Source organism: Hesperophylax consimilis, chromosome 6, assembly GCF_061612785.1.
Source record: "Hesperophylax consimilis isolate HC1 chromosome 6, BYU_Hcon_1.0, whole genome shotgun sequence".
In the NCBI taxonomy this organism is placed as follows: Eukaryota; Metazoa; Arthropoda; class Insecta; order Trichoptera; family Limnephilidae; genus Hesperophylax; species Hesperophylax consimilis.
In genome coordinates, this window is record NC_142841.1 from 10,542,653 (window position 1) to 10,558,512 (window position 15,860).

Here is a 15,860-nt window from a genome sequence, read left to right on the forward strand (position 1 = left end):
ACAGATTAACATTTTGATGAGGGAAATCCTCAAAAAGCAACACCACCCGGGAGAATAACGAAAAAGTTCCATAAATTAATGTATTAATTATGAAGGTCATCATTGCATTTTGGTAGAAAGGGTAACTGAAATTAATGATAACGATACCGTCTTGAAAAAATTATCAATGATTATCTTGTTTAATCTATTTTCCAATTTAATCATTATGAAATGTATGTTGGTATGTTGTCGACAAGATAGCTCGATCGACATTATTACGACATTATTGGCTATGTGAAAGTCACTGTCGGACTCAATTCGGAGGTGGGTATCTGTATTCAAGTTGATACATATCGCGATGTTGATTATTACAGAGTCTCGGCAGTCAGTACAGTGAGACCGGTTAACAAGACACCACCCAGTATTAAAACTGCTACAATTGCCTAAGTAACTGTAATCAAGTGTCCAGTAAACGTACCAAAAAATTGTTGTCAAATTCTTACTCTGGTTTTTCAAAGTTTTTAAGATTAGAAAATGACAAGCACAATAGTCAAAGTGGAACAAGGAGAACTGCAGGGGGGTGAGGGAATAACTGAAAATCAAAAGAAGTATTTCTATTTCAAAGGTATTCCTTATGCCGAGCCTCCAATTGGAGATCTAAGATTCAAGGTGAGCTACACACAAACTTTTTTATTTCATTTTCAGTTCAGATAAGTCATTCTGTCATTAGTTTATGAAAACTATTAGCAACTTTTGAATATTTCTTGTTATCAATTTGTTCGTGTTATGTTTTTGCATTTATCTGCTCTGGTAAAATGTATCTTGCATTAAAATTAACTCCTACTGCATTATGTATATTATATTGTTAATAAAACCAAGTGTATTTTGTGGAGATTATACATTTTTCTCTTTAAGTTGTGTATTTTTATGTTTCTGGTAATTTTGATTAATCGGAGAGGATGGCGAATGTATTCAAGCTCATTTTCCTTGCAAGCAAACAATTCAAAATTCCACTGAAGAAATTTATAATGCTTAGGACCCATTATTTAGAATAGCAATATGTCACTAAGCCAATCCAAATTCTCTTCATTGATCGAGGAAATCGTTAATTCATTAACAACATTTTTAATTCGTCAACTGGCTACTAGTCGGAAGCGTATTAAATTTGCAGATGTTAGCATTTTAATTTGGAACAACTCATAATAATATTATATATTATGGTCTCACAGAAATCGTTGTGCCTTCCTTACTTTTGTGGTGAAATATATGATCTAAACGATATTACAAAGTAATTGAAATCTTTAAGTGATCCACATAAAAACTTAAATGTTCACCTTTATGAATGTACCAAACATAATTTAATAAAACATGATTTTTTATGAATTATTTTTTAATCAAAAAATAAAGAATTGAGGTGACGATAACGTTTGTAGTACATGTTTATGGTAAAATATGGGTGTTTTTTATATATTTTTCGTTATCAGTAATGTTACTTACAAAAAACGTAAAATGAGCATTTTATTTTGGTTTTATGTTTGCATTTAAAATTTCAATATTTCATAAAATACATAAAATATTGGAGCGTATTTCAACCTTTAAAAAAAGTTTTTTTGTTTTCGGATACTTTCAAAAATATTCCAATATTTTGATTTTATTGCAAACCAGAAATACTCCAACAGTTAGAGAAAGTATGGCTGAGGCCTGAAGAGCTACCTATCTACCACGAAGAATGTTGCAATTTGTGATTTATATAACCTCAGTTCAAGCAGTCTAAAAATAAAACATAATTTTATCTGTAAATTCCATCATTTAATCGATCCAGAATCAATAATACAGTGTTTGTTGATTATTAGAACACTATCAAATGGTTTCGAATTACGTTTTTTACTGAACAAAAATCGATTATTGAAGTGTATTAAATATTTATTAAGTATAACAACGTATACTTTGATTAACATGTTTTGATTATAATTTCGATAAATCATTAATACATCAAAAATAATCAGCAGATATTAATAACAAAAAGATAAGCATCATCCAGCAAACAAATATACGCTATTGATAAATTGCAGTAGGTTTTTCCATTTTTTGATAAAAACAAATACCTAATAAGATAAGATGGTGTTTAAAATATGTCTTTATTTTTAGGACCCTGTTCCGGTTAAACCATGGCCAGGAAAAAGATTGGCTCTGGAAGAGGGAAGTCAATGCGCCCAGATGAGCACGATTAACATGACCGATGTGATCGGAAGCGAAGATTGTCTATTTGTTAACGTGTATACACCAAGTTTGCCGAAAAATTCTGTTAGTAAGAAACTTCCAGTGATGGTATATATCCATGGCGGAGGATTCAGAATTGGAAGCGGAAATGCAGAAGAATTTCGAACAGATCTTTTAGTAGAAAAGGATACAATTGTGGTAACCTTGAATTATAGACTTGGAGTACTTGGGTTTTTATGCCTTGATGTTCCCGAAGTTCCAGGAAATGCTGGTTTGAAAGACCAAACTCTCGCAATGGCTTGGGTTAAAAAGAATATTAAATCCTTCGACGGGAATCCAAACAACATCACCATCTTTGGATGCAGTGCTGGCGCTGCTTCCATCGAATATCAAATGCTTTCTCCACTTTCAAAAGGCTTATTCCACAAAGCAATTATACAATCAGGATCGACGTTGAACCCTTGGGCCCGGAACAAAAACCCTTCGCAACTTGTAAACAAGTTGAAAACTGTCCTGGGCGTAACAATCAACGATGATATTGCGTTGATTCAACATCTGCAGAATCTTGATGTCAATGAGCTGGTAAAGTTTGTCAATAAAATTATTGATGAAACCGCAATTAAAGCTGGCGAATTATTTGGATTTGCTCCAGTCGTTGAGAAAAACTTTACAAATGTCGATTCGTTTTTAACTGCCGAACCACTCGAAATCCTAAAGGTTGGAAAATTCCACAAAGTTCCGATAATAACAGGCTTTTGCAGCAATGAGGGTTCTTTCTTCAAATCATATTACGGATCACATTTGCGAAACCTCAAAGCAGAAAAGTTCGCAGATTATATGGCTTCATTTAGCATTCGTTTTGGCGATAAACCAAAGGTGAATAGTGAACTGAAAACCCTTTACAATTCAGGCAACATTTCAGAGAATGAAAAAGTTGATAACTACCTCTCCGACATGCTTTTTATAGCTGGAATAGAAAGGTCCCTTCATTACTATCTTCAGCACGGCATTTGTGGCTACAGCTATATATTTTCCTATAAAGGGAGTTTTGAATTTAACCTTACCAAATTCAAGAATTTGGGGATTGGAGCTCGTCATGGCTCGGAATTGTTGTATCTTTCCAAACTACCATCGATAAATGAGAGTCAAGCGACAGAATTCGACCTTCAAGTTAGACGACAGTTGGTTGAGATGTGGACTAACTTCGCGAAGTTTGGGTACGTTATTTTAAAATTGTTTTCTTTCTTTTGATGTGGCTCGTCATATTAAATTGTGAAAAATGTAAACAAATTTACATCTTTTTAATAATTCAATTTCTTTCAACAGGAATCCAACCCCTGATCAATCCAGTTCTGAGCTCATAAAATGGAATCCAATCACCAAGAATAAATATAATGTTCTGGAAATAAAAGAAAAGCTGACGATGATACCTTTCCCATGGGAAGAACGGGTGAAATTGTGGTCAAAGATCGATTTACTCAATTCAATCTAAACAAAATAACTAGTTTTCATCTTAATAATAATATGTAGGTAATTATATTGGAAGGTAGCTGGTTAGCTGCATGTTAACATAAATATAGATATTCATAAGCATTGTATAGCAGTCTGTCTTCTCTGCCTACCCCTCTGGGGAAACGGCGTGACGTTTGGTAAGTTAGATAGTTAGCTATTTAGTTATCGTCCTGATATTGATATTCCGCCATTGACACAATATTTTTGTAAAAACAAATTCAAAAATCAATGTATATTAAGAATGATTAAATATTAATTAAATAAATACTTTGTGTGATAATTCATAAAAAAAAATTATTTCTTTATGGGGACTTTCTTACGAAAAAAAGATACATGAAGCTTCGTGGTACTGAAAAAGAGAGAGTGATCATTATTAAAGATGGTGAAAGACCAAAATAACAGAATCAAAACGATTAAAATAGTACCCTTCACAACCTTACTCTTTCCCATCTCCTTCCGCTCGCTGACTACCTTCAAGCCTCTCAATTAGGGATGTGGGTTATTCGTAACCTGGGAATGTTTGTCTTTCTTTTAAAAAAAAATATATATATATATAGTTAACTGGCTACGGGCAGTAATTTTGTACGGTATCCTGTTCACTTAATAATGAACTCCAATTCAAAATATAATGGGTTAAAATTTATTTATGAATATAAGCCATCCATCACCGATTCTGAATATATAAGTTTTACTAAATATAATAAGGCAGAATTAATATTTTTTTATTTAAATATGAATAAAAAACTTACTCTTCAAAACGCCCTGCTTTGTTGGCATCCCTGGATCCGCTATTTCTTGCAAGTCTTCGCGGGTTTTAAATTCTCGATATCTGTTCGGTCAATTGATAAAGGAATTATTCAATGATGTTAATAACTTGTTATCGTTCCCTAATGGTTCCCTAGCATGATTGCAGATCACTAATTTACAAATAATAGTTCACGTCGATTAAATTAAAAATACTTAGTCACTGTGCACTGTTTTTTTTTCGTTGCCGAACTGCAGTCATGCTTAGGAACGACGACAAGTTAACGACATTATCGATAAAACATTTATTGATCGACCGTGCATCAGAAGTTAGTTAATTATCAGAAATTTGTGAATCTAATAGATTCTCTGTTTTAGAGTGTCTACCAAAATGAATTGCTGATTTTGAAAGCAGATAAAAGATTCTTTCAGAGTTTTATGTTACAAACAGACATGTACAATTAATAATACAGTCTAACATGGTTATAACGAGCACGAGGGGATCGACTAAATTTGCTCCTTATAGCCGTTAATAGTTACATTCAAATCGGCTTTAATATTCGTATGTACCTAGCTACCTCTACTATCAATATAGTATGCAGTATATTTTCAACTAGAAAAATATACTTTTATTACTAAATGTATAATAAACGATTGTTTTAAATATTTAATGCTTCTAAATTTCATCATCGCATCGCATAAATCGCATCAAAACAATCAACGCGTTGTAAGTATCATCATCACCTGGTTCATGTCTTCCAAGAAAAAATATCACTTTATTGTCTTATTGTCACTAGCTCGTGCTTATCGTACCGCTTGTAAAATCTCACTTGTCATAAATAAAACGGTTTTTCGGCTGTAAAATTAACAAGGTTATTGTCACTTCACTAAATATTTTTACTAAACATCATTTAATAAAGATAATTATTCCAAAATTTGCAAACTTTGACAAATCTTTTTGGCAAAAATGTCCAATTTAATGGTTGGTGACTTTTAATATATTACAATTATTAGGATGTGTATGGAGAACTTTTAGTTGCAAATACAAAGCGTGGAAATTTCTCTTTTTAACACTGCTTAATAATAATAATAATAATAAAAAAACATAAAAATAAACATAAAAATCATACAATAAAATACGCGGAAACTTTGACTAGCCAACTAGGAATGGATCCTGTTTTAGGCCAGTCAAATTGACAAGTTTAGTTCATATTATAATTTAGCACTTAATATAAAACAAAACCGGTAAAGTAAATAACAGCCAGATAGTAGTAATAAAAAGACAGATCACCACAGGAGTTGTAAGGTAGAAAAAATGTGAAGGGTAGTTTTTAGGTTTATAATATAGTTGGATGATTAGAAAATAATCGATAGCATTGCTAAATAAAGTACAGATTAATACAGAATTGACAATTGTGTTCAGAGGTGATAAATATGGGTTTTTGTATTGTATGGACTTAAAAATTATGTATCAGTGTTTTGACAATAATGTACATATATATTTTTTATAATTTTTTATAATGAGATTATCTAATGATCAACATATCTTCACTTTTTATCCTCCCTAAGTCGTACATTTTACAACAATACAAAAGGAAATAGAACGACTATATATTATGAGGCCGTCTCAGTTTAGTACTTGAGTTGAGCCTGTTAATATTAAAAAGTGAGCATCTTGTGACGTCACAAGAAGCCCCACGGGAGATTTAGCAGGCATTGAAAAATTAAAACATTGAAAATTAACTTTAATTAACTATTAAAACTAACTACTAAAATGAAAATATATACTTCTTCAAATTTTGCAAATTCACTTTGTGGCACCATTTTATTAATAAAATAATTAAAACACTTTGTTTTTACCACGATAATCTTTATTTTTTATATAAAGTCAACATGTTTCGAGAGCGATGTTCTCTTCATCAGAACATTACATTACATTAATTGTCCTGATGAAGAGAACATCGTTCTCGAAACATGTTGACTTTATATAAAAAATAAAGATTATCGTGGTAAAAACAAAGTGTTTTCATTATTTTATTGAAAATATATATGCTGGTATTTAAGTTAAAATATCATCTTAATACGTAAAAATTCAGCCTGCTCATGTTTGTGTTCGCAAAACTCGAAAAGTAGTCGACCGATATCGTTGAAAATTTGAAAGATTGTTTTTATTAGTGCCAGGAATGTTTAGAGGGCGGTTTGAATGATAGAAGAAGTTGAGGACGCCCGATGAATACTTAACTCAAAATATTATATGCAATACCGCAACATGAGATACAGAGTCGAATTGAAGTCAAAGTAATGTAGTTTTTTGACAGTAACATTAGTAGTGCATGGTGAAAGAAGACGGAGACACCCGAGAAAGACATTGGCAATAAAGAAGTATTGCGGGATCCAGATCTAAACATTAATAATGTAACAAATACTTATAAGCAATAATTAGTCGCCTGAAATATCAATAAAAATTAAAAATATCTCCCGAGTAAAAATAAATGCCGCCAACGGGAATAGAACCCGTGCCTTCTGATGTCCGGTCAGGTGCTCTGAAACCACCGAGCTATGTAGGCTTATTTCCAATCGCCAAATGATTCAATATGTACTAGTACCTTAATCAACAATAACTGCTTATTATATTTTTTCCACCTGTAAACAACCAACTTTATTTTTGTAGGAAAGGCTTTGTTAGTGCTAAATTTCTCACTAGATGTCGTCGAGACATAACTTAATTTATTTTATTTTACTCGGGAGATATTTTCAATTTGTATTGATATTTCAGGCGACTAATTATTGCTTATATTATTTGTTATCCTTTATGCTTTGCATAGAAAAATCGTGTCTTATAAACATTAGTTTATCGTTAAAAAATATGAATAATGTATATTTTTAAATGGACTAGAGTTGCTTATTAATTCGATTACATATTTCATATACGAGGAAGGTACCTACATAATTTATTTCTAGAAAAACATAAACATTATATTGAACGCCCAAAACAATAATTTTCGACGTCAATTTAAAATTATTTATTGAATTTTCCAAGGCTCGAGGGCGATAAATTACAGCGGGTTATGGAGAAACTGCAAGGGTTGGATCCTGTGGGGTGGGGGATAGCGGAAGTGGCAAGGCGTTTCCGTTCCCGTTACAAACCGGAAGCCGACGAATTTTGATTTATTCGCTGTGCGATAACGACCAGCTTGTTGGGCGTTATATCTGCGCATTGAATAACAGAGTTGCCAAGTTATCGCATTAATACGAAACGAGTGATTACGACAGACGTGAGCATGTTAATGCTACCGATAGTCTAATGTTTTTTGAATGTTCGTCATTGTACTCGTCTTGAATTTTATGTCATATATTAACAGTGTCCGGAAACTCGAACTACAAAAATAACCAATAAATCTACAAAAAAAATAATTTTTTTTTGATCTAAGCATTTCCTTAACATGAAGCTCTTAAAGTCCTTAACATGAAGCTATTTTATTTCTTATACCTACACTTCTCATACACGTTCCTCAACTTATGGAATAGGTTTTCAGTTCCTCTAGTGACCTATTTTGTACCAACATTTTTTTTTCAGTAGGGAGTGAAAATTCTTATCGTTCCCAACTGTCTGGAGCCAGTAGGACTATGGCATCCCCAATTGAGGTGTTTTGTGAGGCTGAAGGTAGTGGGGAGGAAAAAGAGATGAAGAAAAAGAAGGTGAGGAACTACCTGGCTATTCAGATCTGTTCACCAAATACGACCAAAGCCATTTCAAGGAACATTTCAATTCGGAATGGTGGTCTTACACCACTGTGATCCCTAGAGGATCTTCTACTCTGGAACGTGCCGCAAGTATATTAAATATTATTTTTATGGCGATGCCATACGTAGTAATGCAAAATCATGTGTTTTTGGTTTGAAAATTTGGTCACCTAGAAATGTTTCACATGCTTTAATTAAATACTGCGAGTAGAATACATCTTGGTCTTTGAAATAATCGAGTATTTTTTAGATTTGTCTTTTTATAAGCCCAGAAAAAATTTTGTATAAGGCCTATGAAAACTGCTTTAAAGTTTAAAATCTCCTGCTTACGAACCCATTTTCGGTTATGATTTTATTGTATAATGTGGCAAATTAAGTTATTTATAAAATGATCGAAAAAAAATTATATATTTATCCCTGAACATCCACAAAATAAAATAAAAGACACTTTTTGGCCATGTTTTTTTCTTGCATAAATCAAAACAGACGGATGGTGTTAAGCGGGAATTTAAACCTTATCGCCATCTACGTAAGGGTTGCTATTGATAGCGGCTCAATTTAAAATACTACACGACGTAGTGCATCGCCTTAATGAATAAATTGTGAAATAACACAAATTCAAAAATAAAATTTATTTGCACATTTAAACCCGCGATCTCCGGCTTGATAGTCGAAAGCCTTACCCCTCGACCACGGAGACCGTCAATGCCTGTTGCCTATTATTTAATAGACTATTACATACTTACCTACATTTAAATATTTTGACAAATTTACTATGATTTTTTTTTTGAACATCGTAGTATAAAAAAATCTTCAAATTTGAATATATTCTTATTTCAAATTATTAATTTTTTTTACTAATTTGGATTGACGTTAACATGCAAATAACAACATTCAGTCGACAGAGAATGCCCTCGAAAAATAAACGATAAAGCTCATTACCTCGGAGTGTGAATGAAATGCGAAACGACGATAATTATTACAGGTAATACACGTATTAAGCCGACAGGTAACGGGAACAAGCCGAACGTCGAAGTGTCGTGTGTCGTATTTTAACAACGAGAACTTTAATCTTTTATCGATGGGACAAGGCGTAAAATTAAGTGTCTTTATTTAAACGGCTTTAAAATGTTTTTTTTTTAAATAAACTTATTTTACAAGACAAAAAATCTGATAAACAATAATTGTTGAATAAAAAGCTAGTTTTTAAAAGCACCTGACCGACCGCCAATTTATATGGGTGCTTCATGCTAATAATTATTGCTAAGAACCTCTCATATAACCTCTCCTTATTCTATGACCTCTCCTTAAACTCTGACAAAACCTATTTCATGACTTTCACATTATCAGACAAAATGCACCCAACAATAAATTCCAATATAACTATCCATAACTCTTGTAATAATTATACTTACTGACAACTGCAATTCACCTAAATGCTCAAAAATCTCAAAAAAACGTAATATTAAATATTTAGGCATAATTATAGACCAACATATTAAATGGACTGAACATATTGCGCAAACTGTAAATAGAATACGTAAACTTTATTACGTATTCCTCAAACTAAGAAATATATTACATAAATCTTTGCTACTAAAGGTTTACTATGCATTAGCCCAATCAGTTCTGCAATACGGAATAATAGGATGGGGAGGAGCGTATAAAACCAACTTAACCCCACTTGTAATAGTATATAGAAGACTCATCAAAATAATTCTTAAGAAACAATTAGACTATTCAACCCAAAAATTATTCGATGAATTTAAAGTATTACCAATAAATAAAATTTATCAAAAAAACACATTACTACAAATCCATAAAGACAAACTAACAATAAAGTCATTCAGCACCAAACCGAGAACCTTAGGACAAATAATAATCCCTTAAATTAAAACTACAACAGCCCAACATCATTAATATACATACTCAGCAATAAAATGCTTTAACGAACTCCCTATAGAAATACAATCCGAGAGGAATTATGAAATTTTTAAACAAAAACTCAAAAAACATTTTACTATTAAATAATTTCTAAGTAGGTATGTGTTACGATTTACGATGTGCCAACCTATATTTCCATTATGTACAAAACAAATGCCACCTTATATTTTTCATTATGTATAAAAAAATTTCACTATGTACAAAAAAAAAAAATTGCAACTTATATTTTCATTATGTATAAAAAAAGTAGTCCTTCATGCATCCAAATTGTAACAACTGATAAGTATGTATAGTACTGTCAAGTTGATAGTGCTCCCTCCCTAAACACGAGAATTTATTGTTACCACTAATATTATATATTATGTATTATATGTAAATTGGTTAAAAATAAAAAATAAATTAAAAAATAATAATTTGTTAGCTTTTAAAATGTGTTTAAATTTAAGGTTCTCGATAGATAGCTCGATTTTAAGTGATTACTTAAAGAAACTAATTATATTAAGATTTTATTACGTCTTTGGAAGACGAGATTTGGTCGAATTGGTATTTTCAATTTTAAAAAAGTAATAATAGGCGACAAAATAGCCACATGATTGATATTTTTGATGCAAAACATTTTTTGCCGTGTGGAGTAAAATTGACTTTTGCGTAGGAAGCGTTGGCAAGTCGGGCGACGCTCTTGCACGGAACGACGCTTCATTAGGCAAGCCTCGTGACTCTTTCTACGTCGGTTATTTCCGCCCGCCGCGGCCGTAGTGACTCTGTGCGGGGTATTTGCTTCAATTGTCAGTAAAATTGGTAATGGATCTATTAAAAATTATGATAAATTTTTAATTCGTAGTATATTTTTTTGCGCATATTTTGAAAATAATAAAATAATTGTTTTCACTTCCCGTGACTGCTATTTTCATTTCCCAGCCGATCGAACACAATAACGAATCATAAAAACTACCCGTTCTCATGCTAGAAAATATCAACCGTGAACAAATTAATATTCTTATTATGAATATAAACCTCTCCCTCATTTTCCCTCCTTTCAGTTGCCACGTACTTCACACATCATCTGGTCACAACGGGAAGTTCAAGCGTTAAGTTTAGGTTGCGAGAGGTATTCCTTTTACGGAAACGCTCATAAAACCGTCACCGCAAAGTACAAAGTTACTTTAAATTGAGTTCATTACAAACTTAGGTGTGTGGTACTGTTGACCAGAGAAGTGGTGGCTTCTCTTATTCTTCTATTATCTTCTCGAGAGTTCTTGGACTGCCCAGAGCCGATGGGACTATGACATCCCCCATTACGGTAATGTTGCAAGGATGAAGAAAGTGGAAAGGGAGCAAATGGAGAAGAGGAAGGTTGGGGGGTACCACGGTATTAAGCTGGTTATTAAATACTCCTTTACAAGCAAAGTTTGGAATCTAGGTGGTAATATTTCACGGTATTAAATTGTTCGCAAACAACCACCAGGGTAACACCGCAAACTACCATGTATTCCACGCGGTACAATGAGCGTGCTTGCCCAGCATTACATGCAAGATGTATCTATAGTCCTCCGTAATGATATCAAGCTCCTTTTATATTTTCAACATTGGCCTCCATGGTTTCAAACGTCATTTTAGGCAGAAACTGTAACATATATGTCACAATTAATAATTTAATTTTAATAGGATTACTAAATCTCTAACAAATATTTTTTTAACTGGGATCTGTAATATCTGAAGATAATTTGAGGTATGTAAAAATACAATATTACACATAATATGTAACACGTAATACAGTCATTTTAAAATGTTACCTACCTTCCTCCTAAGGAACCGTTAAAATTTTGAGCTAACTCACCTTTTTCTGAGCTTAAATATTAAAAATGTGAAGCCTCTAAGCTGCTTTAACTTTTAAAAATAATCTCGAAATAAATATTTTTCAGGTACCATAAATGTGTACAAAATAAATTTTATGTCTACAGAACACGTTTTTCTCATATTCGTATTGGAATATGAAGATACTTACAACAGTAGATTTGCATATAATTTCCACACAAAACACAAGACACACGAACTTACAGAGGCCATTCCTGTTTTGGTGAGTACTACTCGCATGTACAGCTTTTAACGTATGGTAGATAATGACGTCACGACTTGAAAACTTACTGCAAAACACCTTAAGGTCATTTGTTTTTCCTTCTTATTCCCGCTCGGTGTGAGCTTGCTGCTTTTGCATGGCTCGAGTCGCCCTAAAAGGCCTAACAACATCCTACATCTGAACCAGAGGGGTTAAATCACAAAACGATCTTCGCCAAAGAACTTTGAATTCGAGTTATTGCGATGGAAACGTTTGCGGTAACTTTTCGTCTTATATACCGTAAATCTACAAAGTTGGAGTACCTAAGTACATTTCAATGTTGTTTTATTTATTTTACTCTTTATAGGGGAGGAATTGGCAACTTTGCTTCACAATTTGTTTGAGTACGGTGACATTGAAATATATATGTATTCCTCATGCTTAGTATATCGAGTTGTTACTTTTGTGTTGACTAGACTCGAGAGCTCTCAACAGTCGTGCTCCCAATTAACAATTTTGATGTAAATCATTGTTAAGGGGTTATCTTTACCCATTGTTAAGATGTTAAGTGTTTGTCTAAAATCGGATGTACCTGAAGGTGTACAAAAATATAAAATAATGTTGTTCTAAGAACTTTTCATCCCTTTTAAATTATAATGGAACTTAGAGTGCATTTAGAATTTTGATTTTTGGTAAAAAGCCTACATTGGGACCAGTGGCCGCTGGTGACGTTTTGGTATACTAGAGATCTAATATTACAAAAACGCATTATTGATGTTAATTGAATATTTTTAGGAATTTCCCGAAAAAAATCGTTTTGGACTACACAACATCAATAATGTGTAATTTTTAAAACTTTTTTTTTTTAGAATTTTTAAAACACTCTTATCGCACTTCACTCAAATTCACGAGCCGCCACTGATAAGGACGGCTGGCTACATTTGCAGTCCGGAGAAATGTAAAAAAAATACTACTTAGCTGTGTAGCTTTGAAATATCTTTTAGCTGTAATTTTTATGTAATTAAAAAAAACATACTTAAACTAATTCACTTTGACAAAAAAAATCAAAGCAATTTGGAAATAAAACATTATTATATAATCTCTGGTGCGCAAGGTACATTCTGATTAGTCGAAGGATGAGTGCTTATACAAAGTGTGCATATGGTTTTCATTCAAGCACTTGTCAAATCTATTTTATTCGTGTAAGACATCTCCTTGGAAGTTCTGACAAATCTCTCGAATTTATCAAATTATCCGTCCATCCTCCCGCTAATTACGCGTAAATCCGTCCACGCCGCGTTCCCGTCGCGATGAAATTAACGTCTTGTCTGAAACAAACCAGGCGCGGTCTGTCGGGCCGTCTATAGACGTCCGATCAACCTCGGCGGCTTCCTTTGAAGTTGCGACTGGTACGCAAAGTGTTAACGATGCGACTTTACGACGCAGGGCCAACGTTTGTTTTATAGTATTTTACACCGTGTAAGATGGGCTTCACGATACGGTATAGACGTATTCGTGGTAGATGGCTTGTTCTGAAAAATATTTATTTTAATTACGGTTGAAGGTCAGGATGTTGACATTAGACGGGTAGGTTAGCAAATTGATTGCAATCGTTAATGCATATACTTCATGTAGATGTTACTTTGGTATGCGTACTTTATGGGTATTTCAATGAACTATACTCGGTGGAGCTAGCAGCATTGATCCCACGTCTTCTATATACACGGTACAATCTACATCAGATTTGGAGTCCATTTTATTTCATATTATTCAAGTAAATCGAGTCCAAAGTTGGAATTTTAGGAAATTAAAAAAAAAGCCTGTTAATGTCAGTAGCTGAATGTATTTTAAAATGCATCGACCCAGCTCTAAACGCTTTTAACCCTGTTCACGAAAAAATTGAAATACAGAGTTCAATTTTTTTTAGTTACTTTCGTGGTGTAAATTCGCCAGTTTCTTGTACTGCGAGTTTCCAAACACCGTTTACTTATTACGGTTTCTCCGACTCTTATGTAAAATTGAAGGCACGCGGAACAAGCTACGGTGATTTCCTTCCAATTCAATCCAGGCTTTTTTAAGAATCAAGAGAGAATCTTGGCCATTTACATGGGTATATGTAGTTTAAAAAATATATATATTTCTCTAACTCGGTATTCATACCCATTCAAGATTTCTGAACCAATTTTTAATCTATTATTTTAATTAGTTTAAAACGTCTTGTTAAATTTTTTTTATATTATATTTTTAATTCATGGATTTGCGACATATATCGTTGAAGCGATAACACAAAGCTAAATTTATGATCACGATTTCGTTTAGCACGTGAACTCTGGAGTTAAACTATTATACGAGTGGGAGTCAACTTAAAAATTATTTTTTCGCATAATTTGTTTACTTGGTACGTACGTACACTAAGTGGTTTTTTTTATTTGAATATCGCACAAGATTCCCAGGTGCTCTCTACTGTCTGGAGTCTGTGAGACTACGGCATCCCCAATTCTGGTATGCTGTTAGGCTGAAGGAAGTGGAGAGGGTAAAGAGGAGGAAGGTTAGGAAGTACCTGGCTTTTAAGATCTGGTCACCAAATACTGCTAAAGCCATTTTAAATAACGTTTCAATTATGAACTCTGGTCTTATACCAGGGCGATAGTGGGAACATATTCCACTCTAGAACGTGCCAAAAATATAAAGTTTATTTTATTATGCATGAATAAATTTTGAAATAACAGGAATTAATTAAACAAAATTTACTTGTACGACGGCATTAGAACCCGTGACCTCCGGATTGCTAGTCGAGAGCCTTACCCTTCGAACAAGAAGGTCGTCAAAATATCACGTTACTAAGAGTTATCTGCTTGGAAATAGGAGGATAATGTCAAGGGGATAGAAAAAGGCAAGAATCCTTGGTTTAGGGGTAATCTTTCACCAGTATGGAATTGGGGTTACCTTACATGCTGAAAAAAGCTAATTATTATGAAACGTATTTTTTATTCAAAGGGCGGAGACAGTTTACATATAGTTGAGCATTGGGCGTAGGCCCATTGTGCTATCTCCCATTATAATACCTCATTACTTTAACAGTCACCCTGTCCCTTCTATAAAGTTCACCAGGGTTGTCATTGTATATGTGGCTATGTCCTCTGGTTTCACGTGTCTTCTCCGGTCTCATATATCCTATCCAATAATGAAACGTAACATTTGCATATAAAATATTCACCATTCAATTAGTAAATTTTATGGTGATTATTTTTGTGTTTTTAAAAGGCCATCAATAAGCTGAAGAATCTTACCATTCTACAACCAGAGATGTGCTTTATTTCAAATAAATCCATTTCAAATGGAAATGCAAAATGCAAAATGGGTATTTTCCATTTAAATGCTTTTCTAAAAACCATTTTGCATTTTAAATGCTTTTCTCAATGCATTTTCCATTTTAAATGCTTTTTGCAACATTCTTCCTACTATCTCTACTCATCTTTTTTTCATAAGCCCCAAATATCAGTCGGTCCTCAACCTCGCTATGAGAGATAATTTCCATTTGTCAAGTTGCTCCCTGGTAGGAGCCCTGGCATTTGAGTGAAACCATTACAAAAAATACTGATTCAAATACTGAACAAGGGGCTATGACGCTGTTATATTAAATGTTAGATATAGTTTCTAT

The 15,860-nt window shown here is 33.1% G+C and overlaps 1 protein-coding gene across 1 annotated transcript; it reads left to right on the top strand.

The window, feature by feature from the left end:
- Positions 1-382: 382 nt before the first annotated feature.
- LOC149422939 (juvenile hormone esterase-like) lies at positions 383-3,933 on the top strand. Its single transcript, XM_089632782.1, has 3 exons — positions 383-648; positions 2,128-3,416; positions 3,526-3,933. Exons 1-3 carry the CDS (start codon positions 514-516, stop codon positions 3,689-3,691), a joined length of 1,590 nt encoding a protein of 529 aa, XP_089488908.1. The 5' UTR covers positions 383-513; the 3' UTR covers positions 3,692-3,933.
- Positions 3,934-15,860: the final 11,927 nt, after the last annotated feature.

Excerpts from the sequence above, each read along its gene's own strand:
- LOC149422939 (XM_089632782.1), top strand. The coding sequence starts at position 514 with ATGACAAGCACAATAGTCAAAGTGGAACAAGGAGAACTGCAGGGGGGT. Across the intron at positions 649-2,127 it reads TTGGAGATCTAAGATTCAAG|GACCCTGTTCCGGTTAAACC; the intron begins GTGAGCTACACA and ends CTTTATTTTTAG. Across the intron at positions 3,417-3,525 it reads ACTAACTTCGCGAAGTTTGG|GAATCCAACCCCTGATCAAT; the intron begins GTACGTTATTTT and ends TTCTTTCAACAG.